This window comes from Sturnus vulgaris, chromosome 8 (assembly GCF_052056855.1).
Source record: "Sturnus vulgaris isolate bStuVul1 chromosome 8, bStuVul1.hap1, whole genome shotgun sequence".
Lineage (NCBI taxonomy): Eukaryota > Metazoa > Chordata > Aves > Passeriformes > Sturnidae > Sturnus > Sturnus vulgaris.
The window spans coordinates 11,956,326-11,978,887 of record NC_142250.1 but is presented as its reverse complement, the minus strand read 5'-3'; the positions used below and the strand labels follow the sequence as shown (position 1 = coordinate 11,978,887).

The following is a 22,562-nucleotide window of genomic DNA, read 5'->3' as shown; positions in this document are numbered from 1 at the left end:
TTTTTCTCCAAGTAAAATAAAATCTCTTCATCATGCTGACCTAATCCTCCCCACCATTTGTTGTTGCTGGGCTGTGACCACAGCCGTGCCCAGCTCCCCTGTCCATTCCCAGGAGCTAGCACACAGGAGAAGCTGGCACCCGGCAATGGACAGAGCTGCGGACACACATAAATAGTTAAACACACACCTGTGTGGGTGGGTGACGGGACACCTCTGGCCTTCGGGCACAAGCACTACTATTGGTTCGGGGTTTGGGGTTTTTTTTTGTTAGTGCTAGTTTTCTTCGTGTATCAGTGTGCGTTGCTCCATGACAGCGCTACAGGGGCAGCTCCACGCACACCTGTGGCCGGACAGCCCGGGCACCTCCATTCCCAGGGATCCCCCAGCCCGCCGCAAACACGGACGGTGTGCCCGCCGTGCCCGAGTTCGCGCAGCGCAGAGCCGCCCTGCCGCTGTCCTTCAGCTCTGGCTGCGGCCCCAGGTGCCGTGCGGAAGGTGCCGCAGGCCGCGCCCTCAGGGCGGGCAGGCCCGGCCTAGTAGAGGTCGGCGCTGTTCCTGTGGGGCTGCCGCGCCTTGCCGGGCTCCGGGCGGTCCCGGGCGCCGCGGCCGCCGTCGGGGCGGCAGAGCCCGTCCTCGCTGCCGGCGGGCAGGCTGTCCAGCGTGCTCTCCTTGCTGCCCGCGGCCTGCGCCGCGCCCCCGCGGCGGCGGCGGCGCGGGCAGGCGCTGGGGCAGCGGGCCAGGCAGCCGGGCAGCGCCTCCGCCGTGCAGGCGTACATGCCGGCCGGCACGGCCAGCACCATGGCGCACACGATGACCACGATGTGGATGAGCTTCTCGCGCTGCTCCATCTGGCTGACGTCGCTGCCCGTGACGAAGACGACGCACTGGCCCTTGCGGGGAGCCTGGTTGCGCACGGCCACGCACACCTCGTACTTGGTGGCGGGCAGCAGGTCGGTCACCGAGTAGGTGTTGACCCCGGGCCCGATGTAGATGGTGTCCTTCTGGGCGGCGTCGTAGCGGCCCACCAGGAGGGTGTACCAGGTCTCCCCCGGCTCGGCCGCCGCCGCCGCCGCCGCGAACCACTCGAGGGTGATGCCGTAGACCGTCTGCTTGGCGATGCGCACCTCCACGTGAGCGCCCGGCTCCGCGGCGGCCGCGGGCGCCCAGCCGCGGGGCGTGGTGGACGCCCACGGGGCCACCACGCGGAGGTTGATGGCCACCGAGGTGTTGCCCAAGAAGTTTGCGGCGGTGCAGGTGTAGTTGCCGGCGTCTGATGGCCGTGCCGCCGGGATCAGCAGCTCCGAGCGGACGGTGTCCTCGCTGATGGGCTCCGTGGACACTGCGGGCAGAGGTGAGGGGGTCAGCACGGAGCCCTTGGGCAGCCCCAAGGCCTGTGTGGGACGGGGCCAACGCAGGACCCGCTCTGCCCAGGGAGAAAGGAAGAGGGGCACGGGAATGTGGCAAACCCCGCAGAGCTGACAGCAAAGTGTTTGTCTGAATGGCAGTAAACGCACTGGGACACCCAGGCATAGGAAACTGGGACTGTGTCCCACCCCTGACCCAGGAGAAGCTGCTGTGGACAGAGGCCGAGCTGCCCATCTGCCGTCAGCATTCTTAGGTCAGGACAAACCGGGAGAGGCACTGAGGAGGCACACCTACATTTTGGACACATGCTCCATCCTCTGTTAGAATTAAAAATGTTCATCTCAAGAGGCTCATACAAAATAGGTGTATGAAGCTGGAAAGTGTCGGGCTGGAAGTGAAATGCAGTTTTAAGAACAGGGTGAAACCCTGTCATCTACCCAAACATAGGTGTGTGTGTGTGTGTGTGTGTGTGTGTGTGTGTGTGTGTGTGTGTGTGTGTGTGTGTGTGTGTGTGGCTGTGGTTGAGAAGAAACTGTATGTAATTAATCAGCATGTGCTTGTGGAAAGACACTCAAGTGCTGCTACAGCGCTGCAATTGAAGCAAATATCAGCCCAGGATTAAGGGCTAATGCTATCCTATTTAGTTAGCTGGCTTATTAGGGACACACAGCCTGTGTGCTGGCTGCCTGTATGTCTTATTACCTTACCTGATGAAAATAGCAACTTGTCCTATTGAAGGCTCTCAGTAAAAATAAACATGAGGGAGGACGAATTGGGAGGAAGAGGAAAAGGTCTCGTATTACAACACCTTTGTTAAAGAATACAAATAAGCGAGACTTCAGGAAAACACCACCTTCTGTTTCAATTGGTGGAACGTGAATGGACACAGACAGGAAATGGGGCTCCACAGTTTTGTGGTTTCTCTAGTATTTCTCGAGGGAATATATGGGAATAGCATAGGAACATACAAGTCTGTGTATATGTGTGTGGGCTCATACAAACACATCTACATGCAAATATACAGAGTGTGTGCATATATGCATGTAGTATATAATATATAGTTGAATATGTAGTATATAATATATATAAATATACATGCATATTTAGGTAACTACATTTTTATTAAGTATGTACAACTAATATAAGATTAGTAGTTCCTGCATCATGTCTCATGAGGAAAGAGCTGCTTCTTAAAATGCACAAGTAAGATAATTGTATAAAAATGAGGCCATGCTCTTTTTTTTCTTTGATTGATATCCTGCATGAAGCAGCTCTTCTTATGCTGGTCAGATGTGCTTAGATGCACAGTATGATTAAGATCATTTGGATTACTGCCACCACAATAACTGTGGTGCTCTAAAGGGGCTGGGTTGCTGTGGTGACTGTGATGGCCTGCAGACCTATGTAAGTAGAATAGTACAGCATAAATTTTTAATGGGAAAAAAAAAGGAAGAAGAAAAAGCTTTGCTTACCATTAAATGCCCTTAAAAGTTTGAGTGCATAGGTCCACCAGACAGCTGGGGAAGGGCTGGCTTGCACAAAGCAAGTCAGGGTGATGTTGAACCCTGCTGGGACTGTCAGGTTGGTGTCAAGGGCTGAGGTCAGGGGCTTCGTGCAGCTGTTAAGCTCCACTTCATGAAAAAACTTCCCTGTCCTGAATTTCGGGCCTGAGCAAGTTAAATAGGAATTCATCAGAATAATAGGTGGGCCCACAGACTTGATGAACTGGACAAATCCCCGCAGGCGACAGTCACAAATCCAGGGGTTGTCATGGAGGGCCAGGACGGCATTGGAAATGGCTTCCAACGGCCCCTCCGTCCTCTGGCTTCTCTGGTAGACAGGCCAGTTGTAGAAGACATCCCTGGATATGATGGTAAGCTGATTTGAGGATAGATCTAAGTAGGTCAGGTTGGGCAGATAGCGGAGTGCGTGTTCTGGCAGGACATCCAGCCGGTTGTGCTTCAGATCCAGGATTTTCAGAGTCGGGGTGTCTTGAAATGCTGTCCATGGCACCGAACTTAATTTGTTCCCTTGCAAGCGCAGCTCCTTCAGAGCTGGCAGATATTCCAGGCTCTTGATGTGCATCACTGTGATGTTGTTAAAATTGAGCCACAGATACTCCAAGGCACTAGCGTTCTCAAAAGAGCCACGAGGCAATTCTGTTAGGTGAGAATTTTCTATTCTAATTTTCCGGATGTCCTGAGGGATGTTTGCAGGGATCTGCCTCAGCAGTGCAGACATGCAGAGCAAACTCCTAGGGACGAAACCAGAAAATTTTCCAGGTCACACAGCACATTTGAGGCAAATAAACCAGTTAGTTCCCTATGCAGGTCTACAAGCACTTGAATATAAGGTATAGTATGTAGGGCATGCATAAGCAGCCCATCCATCCATCCCTAGGGTTTACACCAATTTTACCATAAAGAATGCATCAAGTCATGAAAATGGCTATGTATGTAACTACATTTCTCAAGGAAATAAGAGAGATCTCATTCTGTGCTCAGGACAGCACAATTCAAATATTAGAGATGGCACTCCATGCATCAGTCCGCTTGGTTTTTGTGCTCGCATCATCAGCAAGTTCCTACTGGGGCTGTCTGAGCCCCTTCACTGGTGCTACAACAGGGGTAACAGTGTTCTTACCTTCCAAAGCTGTCCTGAGAACAAGAGCATCCTGTGATGCAAGATGAAACTGATGGGTTTATCTTGTGGAAGGCCAGAAGAAGAAGAAAAATATGACAGACAGGGTCCATATTCTCCTTTAAGAAAGCACTGTGCAGGGGTTTGCACCAAACACACCAACAGCCTCCAAGAAGCAAATCCTATTAACTGTAATCTTCCTTGACGCAGAAATAAATCCTGCTGGAGACCCAACCCTAAGGAAGACATGCAGTGTGGTTCTCAGTCTGTGTCCAAGTGCTAAAAATCACCTGCAGGACCACTCTTGGCATTTCTCCTCCAGCTGAGGGGACTCTGACAGACATATTTATTTGGTTGGGAGTATGAAGATGGAGCCAAAACCATTTCTTTTGCCAAGCCCTTGCAAGTAATTAACCAATTTTTATCTTTTTTTTTAATTTCACGGAGTCTGTCTCCTGTATTTTAATTACTTTTATCAAGGCAGAAAGCCACAGTAAGGGCCAGACTTCACGGCTGTAATTTGCCATGGTGCCCCATTGCACAGTCCATCGTCCCCCAAACCCTGCCCACAGCTCTGTGCAGGATGTGTTGTGCTCATGGTGAGTGCAAAACCTATTCCCCAAACTAGTATGTTACAGCGTGGCAGCATAGGCGTGGCACCTGTTTCCTCTGAAACGACTCCTCCTCACCACAGTAGCTCAGTTCTTACATGTTGGTAGTGAAAACAGCAGCATAGCTGTGGCCAGTCCATGGGTTTCTCTGGCGAGAGTATCTTGGAAGTCAATCTCTTTTATATAAACACAAAATTTCAGTGCTGTTCTCTGGCTTCCCTCAGAAGACACGAGCCGACTACCTTTCAGTCATCTTGAAAAACTAAGCCGTAGTGAGAAGGGATTTTGAGTAACCAAATTTATGGATCTCTTAATCCAAAACAGCAGGTTTCAGTTATGCTTTCCAAGGAGTTCTGCGTTCTCCTGGGGCCATCTAGTGTGGACGGGCATCACTGCAGCCTGCGCAGGAGCACGCCTGGGAAAAGGGCTGCGCCTCACTGCCCCTGGGTGTGACGCTGGGTCACCAAGCAAGATTAGCCTGAACCTGCTTAACCTCTAACCTATGCGACCAGGATAGAAAAATATTTAAATCGTGGCAGCTTAGAGCTATATGTGGCTCTCAGTGTTGTGCTGCTTTCAGCCTACAGAACACACAGGCTTGATTCTGCAGTTTGTAAATCAACAGGCGCTTTTATTTCATGGCAAATCAGCAAAATGAACTGGTGGGGAAACTTCTGGGGACTGATACAGTGCTTTGTTTCTGTTCCCCATGTACAGGGAGCAGGCCACAAGGAGTGGACCTGTGGGGATGCTGTTGCTGGCAGTGCCTCACATCTAACCACAAGCATATGGGATTGTTATGGTTTGGGTTTTTCAGCTGAAATATTCCTTATTTGTCCGTGGTGCAGTATTTGATTTTGCAACAACTGCCCTGTATGCAAACATGCCAGTGAGCAGGGAGTGAAGGGGAAAGGCTGCTGGTGTGTAGCACAGCAGATGCAGCAGCTGTAAATCCCCCACTGGGGGGTGGTGGCTGCTGAGGAGTTTCTTGGTGAAGCTGCTGCTGTTGTAGTGGGGGTGGCACCACTACAGCCCCGGTCACCTGAGGCACACTCCTTGTGCACTTTCCATGTAACCAAAGCAATAGAGAGGACATCCATCAGCAGGGCTGGCTGGTTAAACTGAGGATGTTTCAGAATACCAGTGGCAGCTGCCATGGGAGAGTGTGTCCTTCCCCATCATCCATCAGCCACTGAAGCAGAGGGGCTCAGGGCCCCCCACTCCCACCCAGCCAATGCCACAGTCACCGGTGTCTTTGGTCTCTTTCTGTGGTCTGCTATGAAAATATTCCCTAATAAAACAATTATATCTTTTTATAATAATTGTATATGTTTACACTTTACAATAATAATAAATATAATTTTACTATAATAAAAAAATAAAATAATTTCATATAGTAGTATAACATAATGATACCATAATAATATAATTTTACTATAATAAAATACTATTATTTTACCCTTTACAACAAGCAATAAAAGTAACAAACTATTTATGATGTAGTTAGTTAAACTCTTGGATGTCAGGAGAAATCCTGGAGTTTGCCCATGTGTGAGTTGCAGAGCCAGGGAACAGAAATCTTTCAGCAGAGGCAGAATAAAATCAGTCCCTTGATATGTTCAGCTTTAGAGGGGATGGGACACCTCTCTGTGATGGGATCAGTGGCTGAAGCCCCCCCAGATCATTGGCATGTTCAGTCGTGTTGGATAGGTGGGAGCCACAAGGGATGGAGACACCCATCAGTGCCTGGATTCAAGGCAGGTGGGATAGAAAACAGGTTTGGGTTGGGATGCTTTGGCTGTGTTGATAGCACCGGGAGGGACAGCTGGAAGGATTCACTGCTTTTAAGACCCAAAACCTCCATTTTGTGAAAGGAAGGGCCCTTCTTTGCCCCCTTGCCGCCCCTCCTCCATGGTCCTTGGGGAGGGTCTTGAAGTATGTGGCAGCTAAGTCACATCTTCAAAAAAATCTTTCCTGAAAAGTGAGGTGTTATTTATTTGTTTATAAGCTACTGGAGTTTCCTTCCATGTACACCTTCAGGCACAGAACAGTTGCACAATGCCCAATGTCCTGGCATGCAGGAAGCAAAATGATATCCAGGATTCTCTGTTAGAAATACCTTATTTTAGATAAATTAATTGCTTAACAGGAAAAAAAAAAACAATAAAAAATCATTTCAGTCGTTTTCCTTTTCCCACTTGAGAATTCCTGCCAGTCCCACCTATCTTCTATAGGGCTGGAAAACAGCCTTTCAGAGAGTCGTGTTAGTCAGTACCATGGGCCTGTGCTCTGGCTGTTTCCAGGCTGATATTTATTTGCTGCTTGAGAGGCCATTTATCTAAGTATATCCAAATTACAGGTGTACTCAGAAGGTTCAGTATTAACCTCTGAGTCCAGTGGTGAATCACTTTACCAAAGTCGGATGAATTAGGGTAGAGAGAAGGGGGAGGAGAAAGGAGGGAGGGGGAAATAAGGGAAATAAATTCCCCAGTGTTAGCCATAGTCATTATGCTTATGTTCCCTACTGGACTGGGATTCTGCTGCCTTTTTAATTCAGCCCAGTTTATTCCTGCTTGTAAATTTAATGGTCACTATTGTGACAGCAGATGTCCACTAAGTTCAGCTGCTCTTTAACATCATGTGGCATCCTGGCTGAAGCCAAAATGCAGAACAAGCTGTCTGAAACTCAAGCTGTCAAAATAAATCTGCACAGAGACAGTGTCTGCTAGTCTATGGGAAGTGGAGTTTAAGAGGCTGCTCTTATTGCCAAAGCGAATGCCAAGAGATCACTGTGTGCTGCCAGCTATGGCTGGGGAGTAAAACTCCATCTTGAAATGACATTTCTTCTTGTAAGAAATCAAGCCTGGGCTGATACTTTTCAGTTAGTCCCTATGCCACAGCTTTCGTTGTTAGGAATCATTGCTGGGCAGGACATAAGCATTGAAGGCTGCAGTTTGGTGTTTTAGACAGTGCATGTATCAAAGTGTTTAAAAAATTGACATAATATGGTTTAGTTGGCATGATAATATGCAGTCTAAGCTTGTTAAAAGGGAATGCAATAGCTGATGTTTGCTTTGGTTCTTACAGTACATCTTGAGAATTTAATCGAGAAAGAAGCGGCTTGCTCCTTACCATGCTGAAACTAGGTGCCTAGCAGCCGTTCCATGACAACAAAATTCAAAATCCAATGAGGTATTTATATGTCTGATACCACTGAAAATCTGACTCAGAGCCTTGAAGTTACATCAGCTTCCTTAATGGTTTGAAATTTCACTCATAATTTAGCAAGTACAGGGTTTCTCCTCTGACCAATGCCAGACAAGACAGAGCTTGTGCAAGTTTGTACCTATTGCCTATTGTGTATGAACCACCAGTGCAGTAGAGAAAGGCTCGTCTTGAACAGCAGGAGCTGAGATGATAAACTGCAGTGCCTCAGCTGTGAGACAGTGAGAGTGGGTGCAGGAATGAGAGAAGTCACGCTTATTCTATTTGGGATCACTATTTATTCAAAGTACAAAAAATAGGCGGTGGAGTCTGTAAAATTGAACACATCCACAGTGAATGTCCCAGGATGATCCCTCGATGGAGCACAAGCAAAGAGTGCCAGTGGTGGCCCAGCTGGTGCCTTCTGCACAGCTGGCTCACAGGCTGAGGCTCACAGCAGGTGAGAGCTGCTCCTCACTGGGGCTGGGTGCAGCAAATGGCCCAGCTCATGTCTCCAGTCAGCTGGAAGGTGAATACTTCTGGTTCCCAGTCAGCTCCTGCAGACCTGACTTACAGGAAAGTCCTTGGGCAGTAGGTGCACTCCATTCACCACAGGAAAAGTTGAAGACAGCCTTGTTTCTTAGGAGCTTCCCCATGCAGGGCCATGGTAGGCTGAGTTCTGCACAGCCCAGTGCTCCTGCTGTGTATGTGTGCAGGACCCAGGCTTACATACAGCAATCCTTGCAACTCAGCACAAAAACTGCTACTGGAAAGACAGTTCTTTCCTGACTCTAATAATCAGGCTGGGACAAATTAACTTTGTAAAGAAGGAATAGGTCTATTACGTACCATGTTTCATCAGTTAATTTGTTGCATTAAAATACATAATTTTACAAAACTTTATTTGTAAATCTAACAATCTACACAGTCCAGTAACAGAAGTAGCATGAATAATTTTATACAGGGATTGACAAATTCTCCCAATGCAACTTCCTTATCATTCATGCAAAGAGTACAGGGAGTCCTATCAGAAACTCTCGTGATGTACCCCTTTTGCTGGTATTTATGTTGAGATCAAAGACTTGCTTTTTCCATCAGGCCAAGTAATCTGACATAAGTGAAACCCTTCTGTATAAGGACGACTTGGAAAATCCATACAGGGCTCCATTCCAACTAGTGAATTTTGTTAAGCCACACTGGACATACACATCCAGAATGTGAGTGGAAGTCCTTCCAATAAATTTACAAACACATTTCAGAACAATTCAGCAAGCTTTATCCATTAGCATTTCGACTTGGTTGGATCTTTCCCATTCAATATTTGGCAGAACATATATAATTTTCTTTATGAATAGTATTTATTACAAAGAGAAAAATGTTATATACAGTATTACTACATGAGGGACTTGAGTGGAAAATTACACATCTGGGAATTACTTTGTGATAAGCACTCAGATTTAAATTCCACTGAAGCTGCAGAACTTAAATGACTGATCAGTTCACCCTGACTATGAAAGTACATTTGGATTAATATTAGGCAGGCTTTTTTCAGTGTCCTCAAACTTGTAAAATGTTTGAAACCCAAAAGACTGCACTGAGCCTCTGCCACCACTGAGACCGTAGTCAGGAATGGCTGATGTGTGCACGGCCAGTGGTCTGACAGCACATCACTTTTTCCTGCTCTGCACAGAGCAACTTCTTTCCATGACCAAGTCACAAGTCCCTGGCTGATCATGTGGGCCTTCTCCATCAGTTTTGCCAGGAGCACAGGCAGCAGTGACAGGGCTGGTTTGGGAGATTTTTGCAAAACTGTCTAATGTAGGCTTTCCAGTATGATTACAAAGCATTACACCACCACACACAATGTGCAAAGTAGGCTGTTGTATGATTTTTATCTAGTACAGCTGGTATAAAACATATTCTACTAATTACAATACAGATACAAAATGCCAGCTAGGACTGATACTGAAAGCCTTTGCTGTTGTTCCATACCTTTAGAACAGGGTTTAGGGCCAAAGTGCAAACAATAAATGCTCTCTATTATGCATTCTTAGGAGAGGATTGGGTTTTGTCTCTTCATTTTTATCTCCTTTGCACATTTCTCTGAATTCACAGCATAGAGTTGTGATTATGCTGGACATATTAGAAAAGGTTGCTGTACATCTGTATTTAGTGCTCTATTAAGCATCAGGCTGCATGTTTCATGCAAGCATGGGGGATGTAAAAGGTGAGATTCTCAATCTTAGCCTTCATAAGTATTTTTATTAAAATAACGAAACACTCTCCTGGCTTGTCAACCAAAAGAACGTCAAAAGAGCTGAGAATAAAATACTTAGCATATTGCAGAGAAGGTCCTAAACAACACCAAGCAGAGCACACTCAAAAATGTTGCTTAATGTCCTCACACTTAGTGTGCACACTTCATTTTCATTTGACAGGAAAAAAAAATGCAAAAAAAGTGGTCCAGGAGAACGAGGTTATCATCACAGAAGCTTTTGTCTGGGCACAAAGCAACCAACCCCAAGTGGTGTGAGCAATATGTTTCTGTAAAGCTTGGGCACCGTCTATCCCCTTGCATCCTCTTCCAGAGCATGTCAGAGACAGAAGCATGGACAGGGAGGCCTGCAGTGCTGGAGCAGTCACAGATACAGCCACACGCTTCCTGCTGGGAGAGCTGGCAGCCAGCCCAGGTGCTGTCAGCAGAAGTATTCGTTAGGCTGTCCCTCAATCTTTGGTATGGCTTCCGAGTCCACGCTGGAGCGGGCAGACAGCAGCCTGTTGGACTCGTCAGGGGTGTGCCGAGTCAGGTACTCTCCTTCCACACCTTTGGCCTTGGCCCCGGGAGAGAGGCTTTCAAAGGTGACGTAGGATTCCTGAACGTCCTTGGGTTTTCGCACAAAGCATTTTTTGCAGCGCCGTTTCAGTGCTCCGCAGCAGACCACCAATGTCAGAGGAACAGCAATGACACAGGCCACGCTGATGACAACCACATTGATGAGCTTCTGCGTCCCTCCTGCACTGACAACTTCATCTGTGGAAAATATGATGCACTGCTCTTTCCTGGGGATCAGCCCTTTGACACAGACACACACGATATATTTGGTCTTTGGCAGCAGCCCATAAAGAGTGACCTTGGTCTTGCCTGGCTCCACGTTGATCCGCCGCATGTCCCTCTCCCCAAAGACAGCATAAAGGACGCTGAACACCGTGGTGTTCTTTGCCATAGGCGCCTTCCAGGCCAGGGTGATGCTCTGGTCGGTGTCCCCTATGACCCTGACAGACCTCACCATCCTCTCTGGCTCCTGCTGGCCTGTGGTGGGGCTCACCAGCAGGTTCTGGGGGTTGCTGTCTTGTGCCACATCCGGGAGGAGGAGGCTGTCTCCAGTGCCTGCCCCAGCCCCCAGGGTGGGCACAGTGGACGTGGTGATAACGTACCTTGCCACCAGTTTGTCATTGTAGGCAGCTGCCTCCATCCCGCTCGCCTTGCCATTCCACGTGCCTTTGGCACTAGAGTTAGGGTCATCCGTGCTTTCTGAGTCTGTGATGATGAGCGAGATGAACGCCTCTGTTGCCCCCAGGAAATTCTTCGCTTTACAGATGTACTCTCCAGAGTCAAGGTAAGAGACTACAGGCAGGCCCAAGATAGACCAGCTCATCCCATCACTGGAAATCTCTTGGTGAACTGCAATGCAGGAAAAATGTTAAATAAACAGGCAATAATGAATGGAATTAATTCCATGTTTGTAAAATATTAAGACTCCATCACCAAATATCTGCTTGATAAAGTATATTATAAAGAATTGTCATATCTGCTTGCCACCAAGAACATTATAAAATCAAAGTAAATCTAAGAAAAGGACTATAATTAGATTGTGTCAGGATTTAAACTGCTTCAGAATGAATATACGTGAAAAATTTGATGCTATTTCCTCCAAATTGATATACAGCTTGAAAACATAGCAGGAAAGGTTCTTCCATTAAAAATAAAAACTTGGAAATTCTTATGTAGGAGCAGTACTTAAAAGAGTGGAAGGAGCAGGCAGCAACGATCTATTTGAGCATTAGATGCAGACCATGGAAGCAAAGAAAATACAAACAGTGGAGATTTTACTGTAATAAACACTCACAGACTAGCCTAGAGTATATGGAAAATAGTTGAAAGATAATATCCCTTCTACTGCTTAATTATTGCAGATGTTTATCCTTACACACTTGCCACTAAATGATATGTATATAGCTGAGTGATGGTTTGCTCATGTGATTTACATGCAGGATAAAACTAGCTTTTTTTGCCTTTTTCTCTTGGTGCAGAGAAAAAAAGAAAGAGTTGGGATCTTGTGGAAGGGTAAAGCACCCTCTTCATTATTTAACCATCCTCCTTGGGATGGGTACGTGCCCTCTCTGCCCTTTCCTGCTGAAAGGTAAACCAGGGAGATGTCAGAAAGGCAAAGGTAAGAGGTTGCAAACTTCTCTCAGGCCCTCCTAGGGTCAGGATCCAGCCTTGGCAACCAGGGCCCCTTCCAATGGCAGTGAAATACAAGGTAACAGAAGTTACTTTTTCAGTTTCATTATTTACTGAATGAGTATATTAAAAAACATAAAGCTATGAGTCTACCTATGGCAATTACCTGAACATACAGACTGTGGACTGTTTCTCACTCCTTTCTGCTCAGAACCCCAGCATTTCAAATAGTCACATTATAGCATTGGCACAGAAGCTGGCATTGCTGAGAAATAACCTGTCTTTCCAGCAAACTTTTTACTGAAAGGTGCTAGCAGCTGATTTAATGGGGCACAAAATACATCCATCTCAGTTGTAGCTCAGAGTAAACTGAACACAGACTTTCAGGAAATCATCCTGGTTTATTTTTTGTCGTGGCTTCAAGTGTAGGAGGGATGTTTGCAGTATGATGGGTACACATTATCATTTTGAGGAGCAGTTCTGCTACATCCTGCACATCGTGCACAACAGAGCAGTGACTTGTGCAGATCCCAGAAAATTATATTTATTACAAATGGTTCTACTGCTGTGAAAGAAAATTGCTCTCTTCCCTGTTCTATGCACCAAGGAGCCCTGTAACCCTTTGAAGATCAGACCCAATACTTAGCAATCTATCTGCTGGGTTTAGATCCTCTATCAAAGTCAGGGCAGGACTAGGATACAGGAATATTCAGGGCAGGTTGGAGTCAAGGAGCTTCTAGGACAAAAAGCTAAGGACAACTGTCTTCAGCAGAGCAAAGGTTTCTTCCTTAAATTCTCCACAAATTAAAGGACCAGTGTTGCAATTTACTCCAAACATTGTTGTGAATGGAAATGAAATTATGATCTGTCACAAAACCAGTGTCTGTTTGAAGGCTTCCCTCAGGAGAGAGGTAAGCACAGAAGAGGTGCTCAGACCAGGTGGTCAGGGTTTCTTCCACAGACCTTTTACCCCAGGAGAACTTGTCAGTCTTATAGAGGGAATGATTCCTTGGGGACATTCCCATTGAAGTGTTGTATTCTTCAGCAGTTTAGTGGCTTTTTTGTCTTTTAATATATCAGTAATGCTGTATGTTTGCTACCTTTTCTTTCTTCTACAGCTGATCTGAATCCCAGTTGAATTCACATCAGACATCTCTCTGCCAGAGATGTGTGCTAATGGATTAGCTATAGAATAGATGAATAGAATATGAATAATAGAATAATTCAGTAGGAAGACCTTTCAGTGACTGAATACTAACTGAAAACAGCTTATTGCTACAGTTGAAAATACTTCATTTCTTTAGCTCCAACAGATTTGCAGAAAATCCCTCGACTTGTCTCACCACAACAATTGCTATGAAACAAAGCAAAACTAAATTCCTACACATGATAACACACATTTATCTGATAATATTTAGATCAACATGTAAGTAATTTTATAGAAAATCACAATGCAAGAGTGGATTGCACCTAGTACAGGTCTGCCCCACTCATTCCATGTGTGCAGAAAAGCTTAAACCAAACCCACCTGTGCCATTCAGCTGAGCCCCATCAGCTCTCCTCCAGCTGAGCTCGGGGATGGGCACGCCCGTGGTGCCACAGCGCAGCAGCACCGTGCTGCCCAGGATGGTCTTCACCTTGGCCACAGAGGTGTGCACCACGGGGCTCTGACACTTCCTCAGCTCCACCTGGCTGAAGAACACGCCTGCAAGGCTCCTGGGGGTGAAGCATTTCAGCCTGGGCTCAATGAAGGCTATGTTAGGAGACTGGAAATTTAGGAAATGGACCATTTCATACAGAGTGCAGTCACACACCCAAGGATTATCTTGCAAGCCTGTCAAAAAGAAATCAAGGCACTAAGTCACTCCAAGAGCACCTTTTGTTTCTTTTTTCAGCAGGACAAAGTGTGATAGGTTCCCAGTCTGCTCTACAAGAACTGCCTGTGCAGGAGGATGTGGGGTGGGGGGTTGTGTTCCCCCACTGCTGTTGGCTGAGTCTGATGGATCCCACAGTTGCCAGAATGGAATAAATGTGGCTTGCCAAAGTATCTCCAGATCTGGATCTGAAATCATATTCTTTAAGTTCAAAGCAGAATTATTCATATCATGAAAATATTGTGATTTGTGCACATAAAGAAGCAAAACAAGAATTTATTATAAACACACTTCGTTCCAGGATGAAAAAAAAACAAGTACTCATGGGAGGAGGGCTTTGGATTATTTTGGAATGAGGAGACTATGAAGTCTCAGGCCAGAAAATTCTTCTCACTGGACATTCTTAAAATATTGGCCAGATTTGTCATGCCACTTTTCACACTTGCAATAGCTGTACCTGATCCTAGTTGCCTGTCATAGTTGTCTTCCAGTCCTGTTATTCGAAGTTATTTTCATTATTCTGGTAATCAGTTGCTTTTCCTGAAATGCTAATTTATACTGGATAAGATGAAAGAACTGTTTTTAGGATTAAATTGAAGATTATGCCTGTTACGGCATATAAAAATCAGATAGACCCTGACTATATTAAGGCTATACACACAGAAAGAGATGTATTGAAAAACACACTCCTGTTTCAGACTCTTGGAATGTTTCTTCTCATCTTTGTTCTGCTCTCCCCGTATGGACCTGTTGAATTCCAATTCTGAAAAAATGATAACATTGTGAAAAATAGACCTGTGAAGATAGTACTGAAAAAGCAAATTTGGAACTAGAGCAGTGCATATCCATGAACAGAAGTTGCTGTATTCTGATTGAATCTGTGTCATCCTACTTACAAAGCTGTGCTGTGGACAGGCTGTGGTCTCTAATGATTTTAGCTAGCAGAATTGGCACTAGGGATATTAATGCCACGTAACCCCAGGCAAACATTTGAAGCCTAAGCCAGGAGCGTGGCTCCCAGGCCTCCTGCCTGCCACAGGAGTGAGCTCAGCTCCCTCCAAGGAGGCTGCACCTCCTCTTTTCCATGCACAGCCCAAGGACGTGCCTGGGGGCTGGCACCTGCCTGAAAAGGACGAGTACTAATATTCCCTCAAACTGTTACAAAGGCAATGCTGAAAAAACTCTTATGAGTGCATTCCGTATCTTCTTCCCTGGGCTTAGGAGAGGATCTGGAAATGATGGGTTTTAGCAGGAGATCAGTTTTTGATAATCAGTATGTTAAAGTGAAGGGGACTAAGTAAATAATGAACATTCAGCTTGGCTTTGTTGTTTTATGGCATTTTTGTTAGCAGTTTCTAGTTCACGCATTTGATAACAATTGGTCCCAGGTTCCCTGGCAGGTGCCCCAGCTCCAGCTGAAGCAGCAGCACCCACAAAGCCCAGTGAGGTCTTTGCTCCTTTGCTGCCCTGCACAGCACAGTTCCATGGGCTCACATGGAAAAGCTTGCACCCTTGGCACAGACTATTAGCCAGGAACTTAGCAGAGCGATTACTTCTTGAAGGAGTCTGAAAGTGGTGGCTCTGGAGTCACAGTGTTGCACTGCAGACAAGGAATGGATTGGGCTGACTTTTTATTATTCATGATTTTTTATGCCTCCATGAGAAATAGTCACGAGCAGAGTGAAACAGAAACATGCAGCTGTGTTTTCCCAGCCTGCTCCTGTGAGGGACATGCGTTTTTATCTACCTGGTTCCTGTGGGTGTCCACAGGATAGGACCTAGAAGCTGGAGTGTCTGTACATCAGTGTAATTAATTTTAGCATTGTTCTCATATGGCTACATTAATTTTTTAGGATCCTGTCGCAATCAACCTGTGCACAGCTGGATACTACTCAATTTGGCCACGTGCATCAAGGCATGATGTGTTCTTGATAAAAAAACTCTCCTAATCTGTATTAAGTGGAATAACATTTTTACATGCAACTTGACTCTAAAAATAAAAAGGGGGAAAGTATGATCTAGGCAGTCTTGCCACAAATGAAATGGGCAATCCCAAACTGCCAGTTTTGGCTTAAAGAACCTCTTACTGCATCTGGCAAAATAGGATAATGAAATACCTGCTCCTCTCTTGATGCTAGTGAAACCTTTAGCAGCATCTGCTAAGGACACTAAAAGCTTTGAAAGATGGTATTTTGTGTGTTTTTAAAGTCTTCTATCTCTTTCCACTGCAATCCGGTTTTAAAATTTTAACTCCCTAAATTTATCAAGGGAACAAAGAGCAGCAGGTATTTGCCAGAGTGAGAGGAAACTTGCAGTGCCTCTGTTGAGATTATCAGCAGGTGCCTGAACTCACACTCCTGCCTGCAGAGGCTGTACATGCAGATGGCAACAGCTCTGAGCTACCATCAGCCTGCCATGGATTTGAACAGTGAACAATGGCTAAAAGACCATGTAATAATCCCGTGAATGAGGAAATGTGCTCAAAACCTCACCTGGGCATCCTGCAACCGAGAGTCAGCTGTGAGGTACCCTGACACAAAAATGGACAATTGTCCCAAAGATGTACCTCTGAGGAACCTAGAACTGCTACCAAAAAGGGTATTCTGGGAGCTTCATAGCTGCCCTTCAAGGCAGCACTATCTTGGTGTGTTTGGGTTTAATTCTGTGTGAACAGATAAACAATGCTCTGGGAAGAGACACATCAGCAGCTCTGACCCAGATTTTATGCTCAGCCGTGGTATTATTCTTCTTTAATTTAAGCATAATAAATTATCCATCCTTTTATTTAGTTCTGCTTAAAATGGGTCAATTCCAAACACAGTGCTATTAGAAAAAAGCACACAAATGATGAAGAGCTGTAAATATATTTGTATTTCTATCTAAAACGGCAGTGGCAATAACTAAAAAAGCCTTGAGCAAGACTCACCAATTTTGTGCTACAAAGATCGAAGCAAGTAATCAAACTTATGGCATAATAAGATGGGTGTGATGAGCCCGAGGTGAGTTTCTTAATATGCAGATGAATTTACACACATTATTTGGGGTATTAAATTGTATACATATAATAGCAGTGTACTTGCTGTGGTAACCACATTGGGTGAAAATGCTGCAAGAAGATGAGGAACTCTTGACATTTGTCAATCTTGCCCCCTGCAAAATGGCAGGCACTTCTCTTACCTAGGATGATCTTGGAGTTATCGTTGGGGAAGTAGGGAACAGCCTGGAGGTTGGCCCAGGTGGCAATGAGAGCCTGAGGAAGAGTCATCAGCTTATTGCTAGACAGATCCAGGTATGTGATATTCTTGATATAACGAGCAGCCTCTGAAGGGATTGCCGTGAGTTCGTTGTTGTGTAAATCCAGAAGCCTCAGCTGTGGCATGCCAGCCAGGCTTTCCCAGGGAAATGATATTAAGTTGTTCCCATCCAGCCTCAGCTCCTGCAGACGACGAAGGCCCTTGAAGGTGATCCCGCTGAGGCTGGCCAGGGAGTTGTAGGGCATCCAGAGGTACTCCAGGTTGTGAAGCAGGTGGAAAGCCTCTCCTGGTACCCTGCGGATGGCTGTCTTTTCTATCCGAAGCTTGGTTGTATCCACAGGGATGTTCACAGGAGGGAGGGTCATCTCTGGGTCATTACACAGCACTGTCCTGGTGGGGAAAGACAAGGACAAGCAAAGTTGTGACTTTCTTTTATTTTGAAAAGATTTGAAAACTTATTTTAATGCAAGATTTTGATCTGCCTGTCCTTTTTCACAAGATTTCTTCTTGTCATTTCTTTCTTGTTGCTGATCTCTGCATCATCACAGTAAATACACCAACTTGCAGTAATTCGTATGTGCCTTCTGACTGCAGAGATCACAGGTTGTGCCTCTCCTGGAGTGGTGTGAGTTCAAATCTGGCCCATTTAGTGTTCTGTTGGGTTTTGCTGTCAGTTTTTTTAGAGTCGTTATGATAGACAGCAGTGACAACATTCACGCACAATGCAGGATTCTAGTGCAAGTTAAAACAAAAGGATCCATAAATTGAACTATAAAAGCCCTACAAAAAGAAGTCTTATTGACGTGGGAGGGCAAGAAGTCATATAGATTAAATATGACACAGGAACTCTGGTTTGAGAAATGAGGATAAGAAGGCCAGCTAACAACTCCTTGGAAATACTCAGGAGTAAGCTCTGCTTTACTGTGGAAGGTGTATAAAGCAGTCACTGATTTATGTGTTTTAATCATTCCTCCCCATTTCTAATCTCTAGAGGTCAAAGCATGAAAAGCCTGTATTGCCTTTTTGCAGTCTTCACACAAAAAATTGTGACTTGGGATTGTAGAGAGCCATGAGAAATGAAGGGAGACACAACAGGTGTCTCAGACTTAATTTTAATTTGCCCATGAGCAAGTAGGGGAAGGCAAGTTCTTAATAAAATACCAAGCCACCTGCAAAAGGTAAGAGGTTAGATGGGCGTGTTCTGCTCGCTGAACAAGACACCACAAGAAATGTAATGTGATCAGTCAAGTAATGTTTTCCTATCACACTGCCTCTATAAACAGAATATTACAAAGCTGTCAAAACCAGACTGGTTTTGGCTGAAAGCAATTATTCTTCTGCTATTAACAAAAACATATAACATTGCTGAACTGCTCAGGTAGACTTCCCAGATTTAAATGCTATTATAAATTGTTAATTTATAATCAAAACACAGTACATTACTCTTACCCAACACTTATTGTAGCATTAAATCCTGCCCACCCTCTGCTTAAAGTTGAGATTTTGAGGAAGATAGAAATCTATCAAATAAGAAAAATCCAGAAATCCACTTTCAATAAAACATTTTCCTTTGTGTAGTCATTTCACAAAATGTTTACGAACAGAAAGACCATGGCAGTAAAGCGGAATGTTTCTCATAGTGTCCCTAAATTATGTCAGTGAGCACTAAATATTTAATCTATGGGATAATCTACTTCTAGTGAGAAATATGAATCATAATGCAGAAAAAAAGGTGGCATTATGCTCCTTAAGAGAATAATGGATATTTGCTTTATTATGTATCTTACTAAAATGCAAAACAGCTTTTTCCAGTCACTGAGAGGAAACTCCCCTGGGAACTGTGACATTTATGGGGCAATAATTGGCTCTCACGCTGTTGCACTATCTTTTAACAATTGCAGGCTACTTGTGTCTCTACCCACACTGCTTCTTAACGGAAAAGTTTCTAGTATTAAATCTGTAGCACTATAAAAGAGATAAGAAAGGAGAGCTATTTCATGAGGTTCCAAAATATCTCATTTCAGTAATGAAAAAATACTTCAGTCCAGAAAATGTTTATTATAAAGGATTTTGCATCTCTATCACAAAACCTCCTCTGCTGTGAACTACACCTTATGAAAATATAGCCTCTATTTTCTTTAAGTCAGATACTTTGTGCTTACCCTTCAGAAAGACTCTTTTATAACAGTTCTCCAGCAAAATGTATGTACAGTGCTTTTACATTCAGATGGATGTCCTCTGGTCTTGTCTTCTTTTTTAATGGACAGTTTCCAGTCTGAGAATGAACTTTTTATCTTTTTTTTTCCTGTTACTGTCTTTTTCAATTCATTCTTGTCTAAAGTCTATTGCTATGCCTAAAATCTCCAGATGAAGGAATTTTTAAGTAAATTGTTGGGTTTGGTACCACAGCATGAGTCAGAACTAGTCACACTTTAGCAACAAACCAGTAGAGCAGAATAAAACCTTTTAGAACCAGAAATTTCAGCATAAACGTAAAAAAATATATAATATTGTTTACATTTTATTCCCTTTTTGCCATTACACCAGCAATAAGTATGTCACTTCTGTTCTTACATAGGAGATGCCCAAATGCTTTCTCCGAAATCAGCTTACTGTGTTTTCAGAAGCTAATCCTCTGCAAATATATCTAGAGCGCAGAGCAACTGGAAAAATGACGGCCACAAAGTGCAGCCACGATGTTTTCTCGTTCCGGAGGAGCAGAAAGACCCCCCCGGCCCCGCGGAGCGCCCGGCGTACCTGGCCTTGGTCCCCTCGGCGAGGCTGTGGAAGGCGCAGCTGCACTGCGAGGGGCAGGAGCCGCCCGCCCGGGGCAGCGCGGCCAGCGCCCCGCAGCACAGCAGAGTCACCGCCAGCCGCATGGCACCTGGGCATGGAGCGCACCTGGCTCTAGGCAGCGGGCACGGCTTCGCCTATTGTTCCATCCATCGGCCGCTCACATCTTGTTAACTCCCTTTTGTTTTCAGCCACACTCTGATCTTCCAGCCCTCGCTGAGTCCATCAGATAAAAAAGGATAGGCAGGGATTAAGGATGGGGACTTGAGTTATTTTCATGAAGGTGCTTATTGCTTCCTGGAACCGTACTAACGGCGTTTCTTCCTTCAGCAGCCCCTTCAAAACACTCTCCTCTGGCAGTCTGGGGCTCTCATGCAAGAAAAAAACAAATATATTTTGGGGGACCTACATCACAGGCAAGGTAACTGTTATCTAACCAGGAATTAGCAATAACTTACTTCCTCGCAGAGGTATTGGGAAGATTTAAAACAGTTATTTGTGCTAATGGAATGTAAGCCTTCTATCTAAGAACACTAAAATATATATATAGTGATGGTATTAAAAGGCTTTTTTTTTAAAGACTTGTAGTTTGATAAAGCAATTTTTGAACTGTTGGCAACAAGCCTGGTACTGATAAACAGTTAATAACCCAGTAAATATGTACATATTTCAGTTTCTACCAGGGCTAGCAGGACTGACCACGCTGACACAGCTGAGCTCAGATAAGGGACCCTTTTGGGGAGTGCCACCTGATGCAGGGCTGTGTGGCAGGAATTCAGGAGTGCTAAGAAAAGCTCAGCTCTGTCTTAAGGTCAGCGGAAGACTCACCTCACTTTTCCAGCATTCCTCCCTGCTGTGGACCTGTTGATACTGCTTTTCCTTTTGAAATACATAATGAGAAGTTACCACTCAGAAGTGCAGCAATATCACACCTATCTAAGTACAAACTACCTGAGGGTTAATGACTATGCTTACATCAATGTAAGCATAACAACCTAACAAAGATTGCTCACTGGGATTTCTGGAGTGGAGTTCTTCTCATGCAGAGTTCATCCTGTGTTCTTCACAATGAAATTATGCTGGTAATTTTTCAATAATTCCAGTAATTCTAGGTAATGGAAAGTTTCAAGGTAATCTAGATGTGGTTTGGGACTAACTATTAGACATTTTATGGTGCCATAGTTTCACATAAGCTTTTTTCACAGGAGCTTGTTTCACAAGTTACTCTGATAATTAAGGCTTGCAGAAATCATTTATTCAGAGGATGGCCCAAAGGATTGCTTTTTCCCCTGCTATTTTCACATTCTACATTTATTGTTGTTCAAAGAGAAATTCAAGTATCTCGTTATTTTTGAAGAGATGAGAACATAATGCAGTGCTGCTCATTAACTATCCATAGTTGTTCTCTCATTGACTTCCATTAGGTCCCATTTCTACATTTAACGATTTCTCCTTTCCCTTAATGCTCTCCAAGCTAAGACCAAATTTATTTGGTTTTTTATTAGTGTACTCATTGGTCAACTTGCCTTGCTGCCCAGACTTTGCCTCAGCTCAATACTCACAACATTGACTGAAACATCTGAAGTTAAATTCTACTTGAAAAGGCAATGCAACATAATTAACCTCTTGCATCTGGTTTTTTTTTTTTCAATGCATCTGATAAAGTAGTTTCCCTCCCTTGGAGCTCTCTGATGATAAACTTGTAGAAAGCAGAACTGTATGGTAAGGTTTGCTTTCATGAACTTCAATTTTGCCTCACTAATGAAACATTTAAGTTACCACTAAATGTCAGGAGCAGGAGAAGTAAACTTAATTTGTAAAAATCAGCAGCAATCAATAAAACATGCCTTAGCAGCAGCTAATGCTCTGCACTTTGTCAAGAAAGCTGGTATTTACTTAACATGGCAGAGTCGCTTCTGAAAAAGAAAAAGACCTAGAGGTAGGCTGTGAGATTAATAAAACCAGATAAAAAAAAGAGGTAACATTAACAGGTTTCACATCTTGGAGTGTATTCACAAGTGTGTCTCTGGAAGGATGAAAAGGGAGAGAAAAGGAGCAGACAACTAATAACCCAGTTATGTTTTATCAGCACTTAGGTGTTGGAGTTCTCCCTCCCTGTTGACTGAATTATCTTATAATCCTTCATCGATACATCCCCACCAAATGATGCTAATAAAGGATTAACCATCAAGGCACAGATGCACCCATATTAGGCTTGATCTGAATGATCAAGAGAGTGTGTCTGTCCTCACACTGCAGAAACTCAACAAGAGGTTCATCAGGAAGTGTGGAAACCAGCTCAGGTTAGGCTTTGGACATAAGGAACTGGAGGCAAAAGAAGTGGAGGAGGAAGGCCTTG

At 44.6% G+C, this 22,562-nt stretch overlaps 2 protein-coding genes across 2 annotated transcripts; both read right to left on the bottom strand.

Annotated features, from left to right (window-relative positions):
* Positions 1-533: 533 nt before the first annotated feature.
* LRIT2 (leucine rich repeat, Ig-like and transmembrane domains 2) lies at positions 534-4,118 on the bottom strand. Its single transcript, XM_014877961.2, has 3 exons — positions 4,009-4,118; positions 2,838-3,619; positions 534-1,339 (listed from the first exon to the last, which is right to left on the bottom strand). The coding sequence occupies exons 1-3, from the start codon at positions 4,116-4,118 to the stop codon at positions 534-536; spliced, it is 1,698 nt and encodes a 565-aa protein (XP_014733447.2).
* A 4,026-nt stretch (positions 4,119-8,144) lies between these two features.
* LRIT1 (leucine rich repeat, Ig-like and transmembrane domains 1) lies at positions 8,145-20,289 on the bottom strand. The gene is made up of 4 exons (XM_014877960.2): positions 20,168-20,289; positions 17,334-17,800; positions 13,811-14,116; positions 8,145-11,502 (listed from the first exon to the last, which is right to left on the bottom strand). Exons 1-4 carry the CDS (start codon positions 20,287-20,289, stop codon positions 10,517-10,519), a joined length of 1,881 nt encoding a protein of 626 aa, XP_014733446.1. The 3' UTR covers positions 8,145-10,516.
* Between the last annotated feature and the right edge of the window lie 2,273 nt (positions 20,290-22,562).

Excerpts from the sequence above, each read along its gene's own strand:
- LRIT2 (XM_014877961.2), bottom strand. The coding sequence starts at position 4,118 with ATGGACCCTGTCTGTCATATTTTTCTTCTTCTTCTGGCCTTCCACAAG. Across the intron at positions 3,620-4,008 it reads TCTCAGGACAGCTTTGGAAG|GAGTTTGCTCTGCATGTCTG; the intron begins GTAAGAACACTG and ends TTTCGTCCCTAG. Across the intron at positions 1,340-2,837 it reads ACTTTTAAGGGCATTTAATG|TGTCCACGGAGCCCATCAGC; the intron begins GTAAGCAAAGCT and ends CTCTGCCCGCAG.
- LRIT1 (XM_014877960.2), bottom strand. The coding sequence starts at position 20,289 with ATGCGGCTGGCGGTGACTCTGCTGTGCTGCGGGGCGCTGGCCGCGCTG. Across the intron at positions 17,801-20,167 it reads GCCGAGGGGACCAAGGCCAG|GACAGTGCTGTGTAATGACC; the intron begins GTACGCCGGGCG and ends TTTCCCCACCAG. Across the intron at positions 14,117-17,333 it reads TAACTCCAAGATCATCCTAG|GCTTGCAAGATAATCCTTGG; the intron begins GTAAGAGAAGTG and ends TCTTTTTGACAG.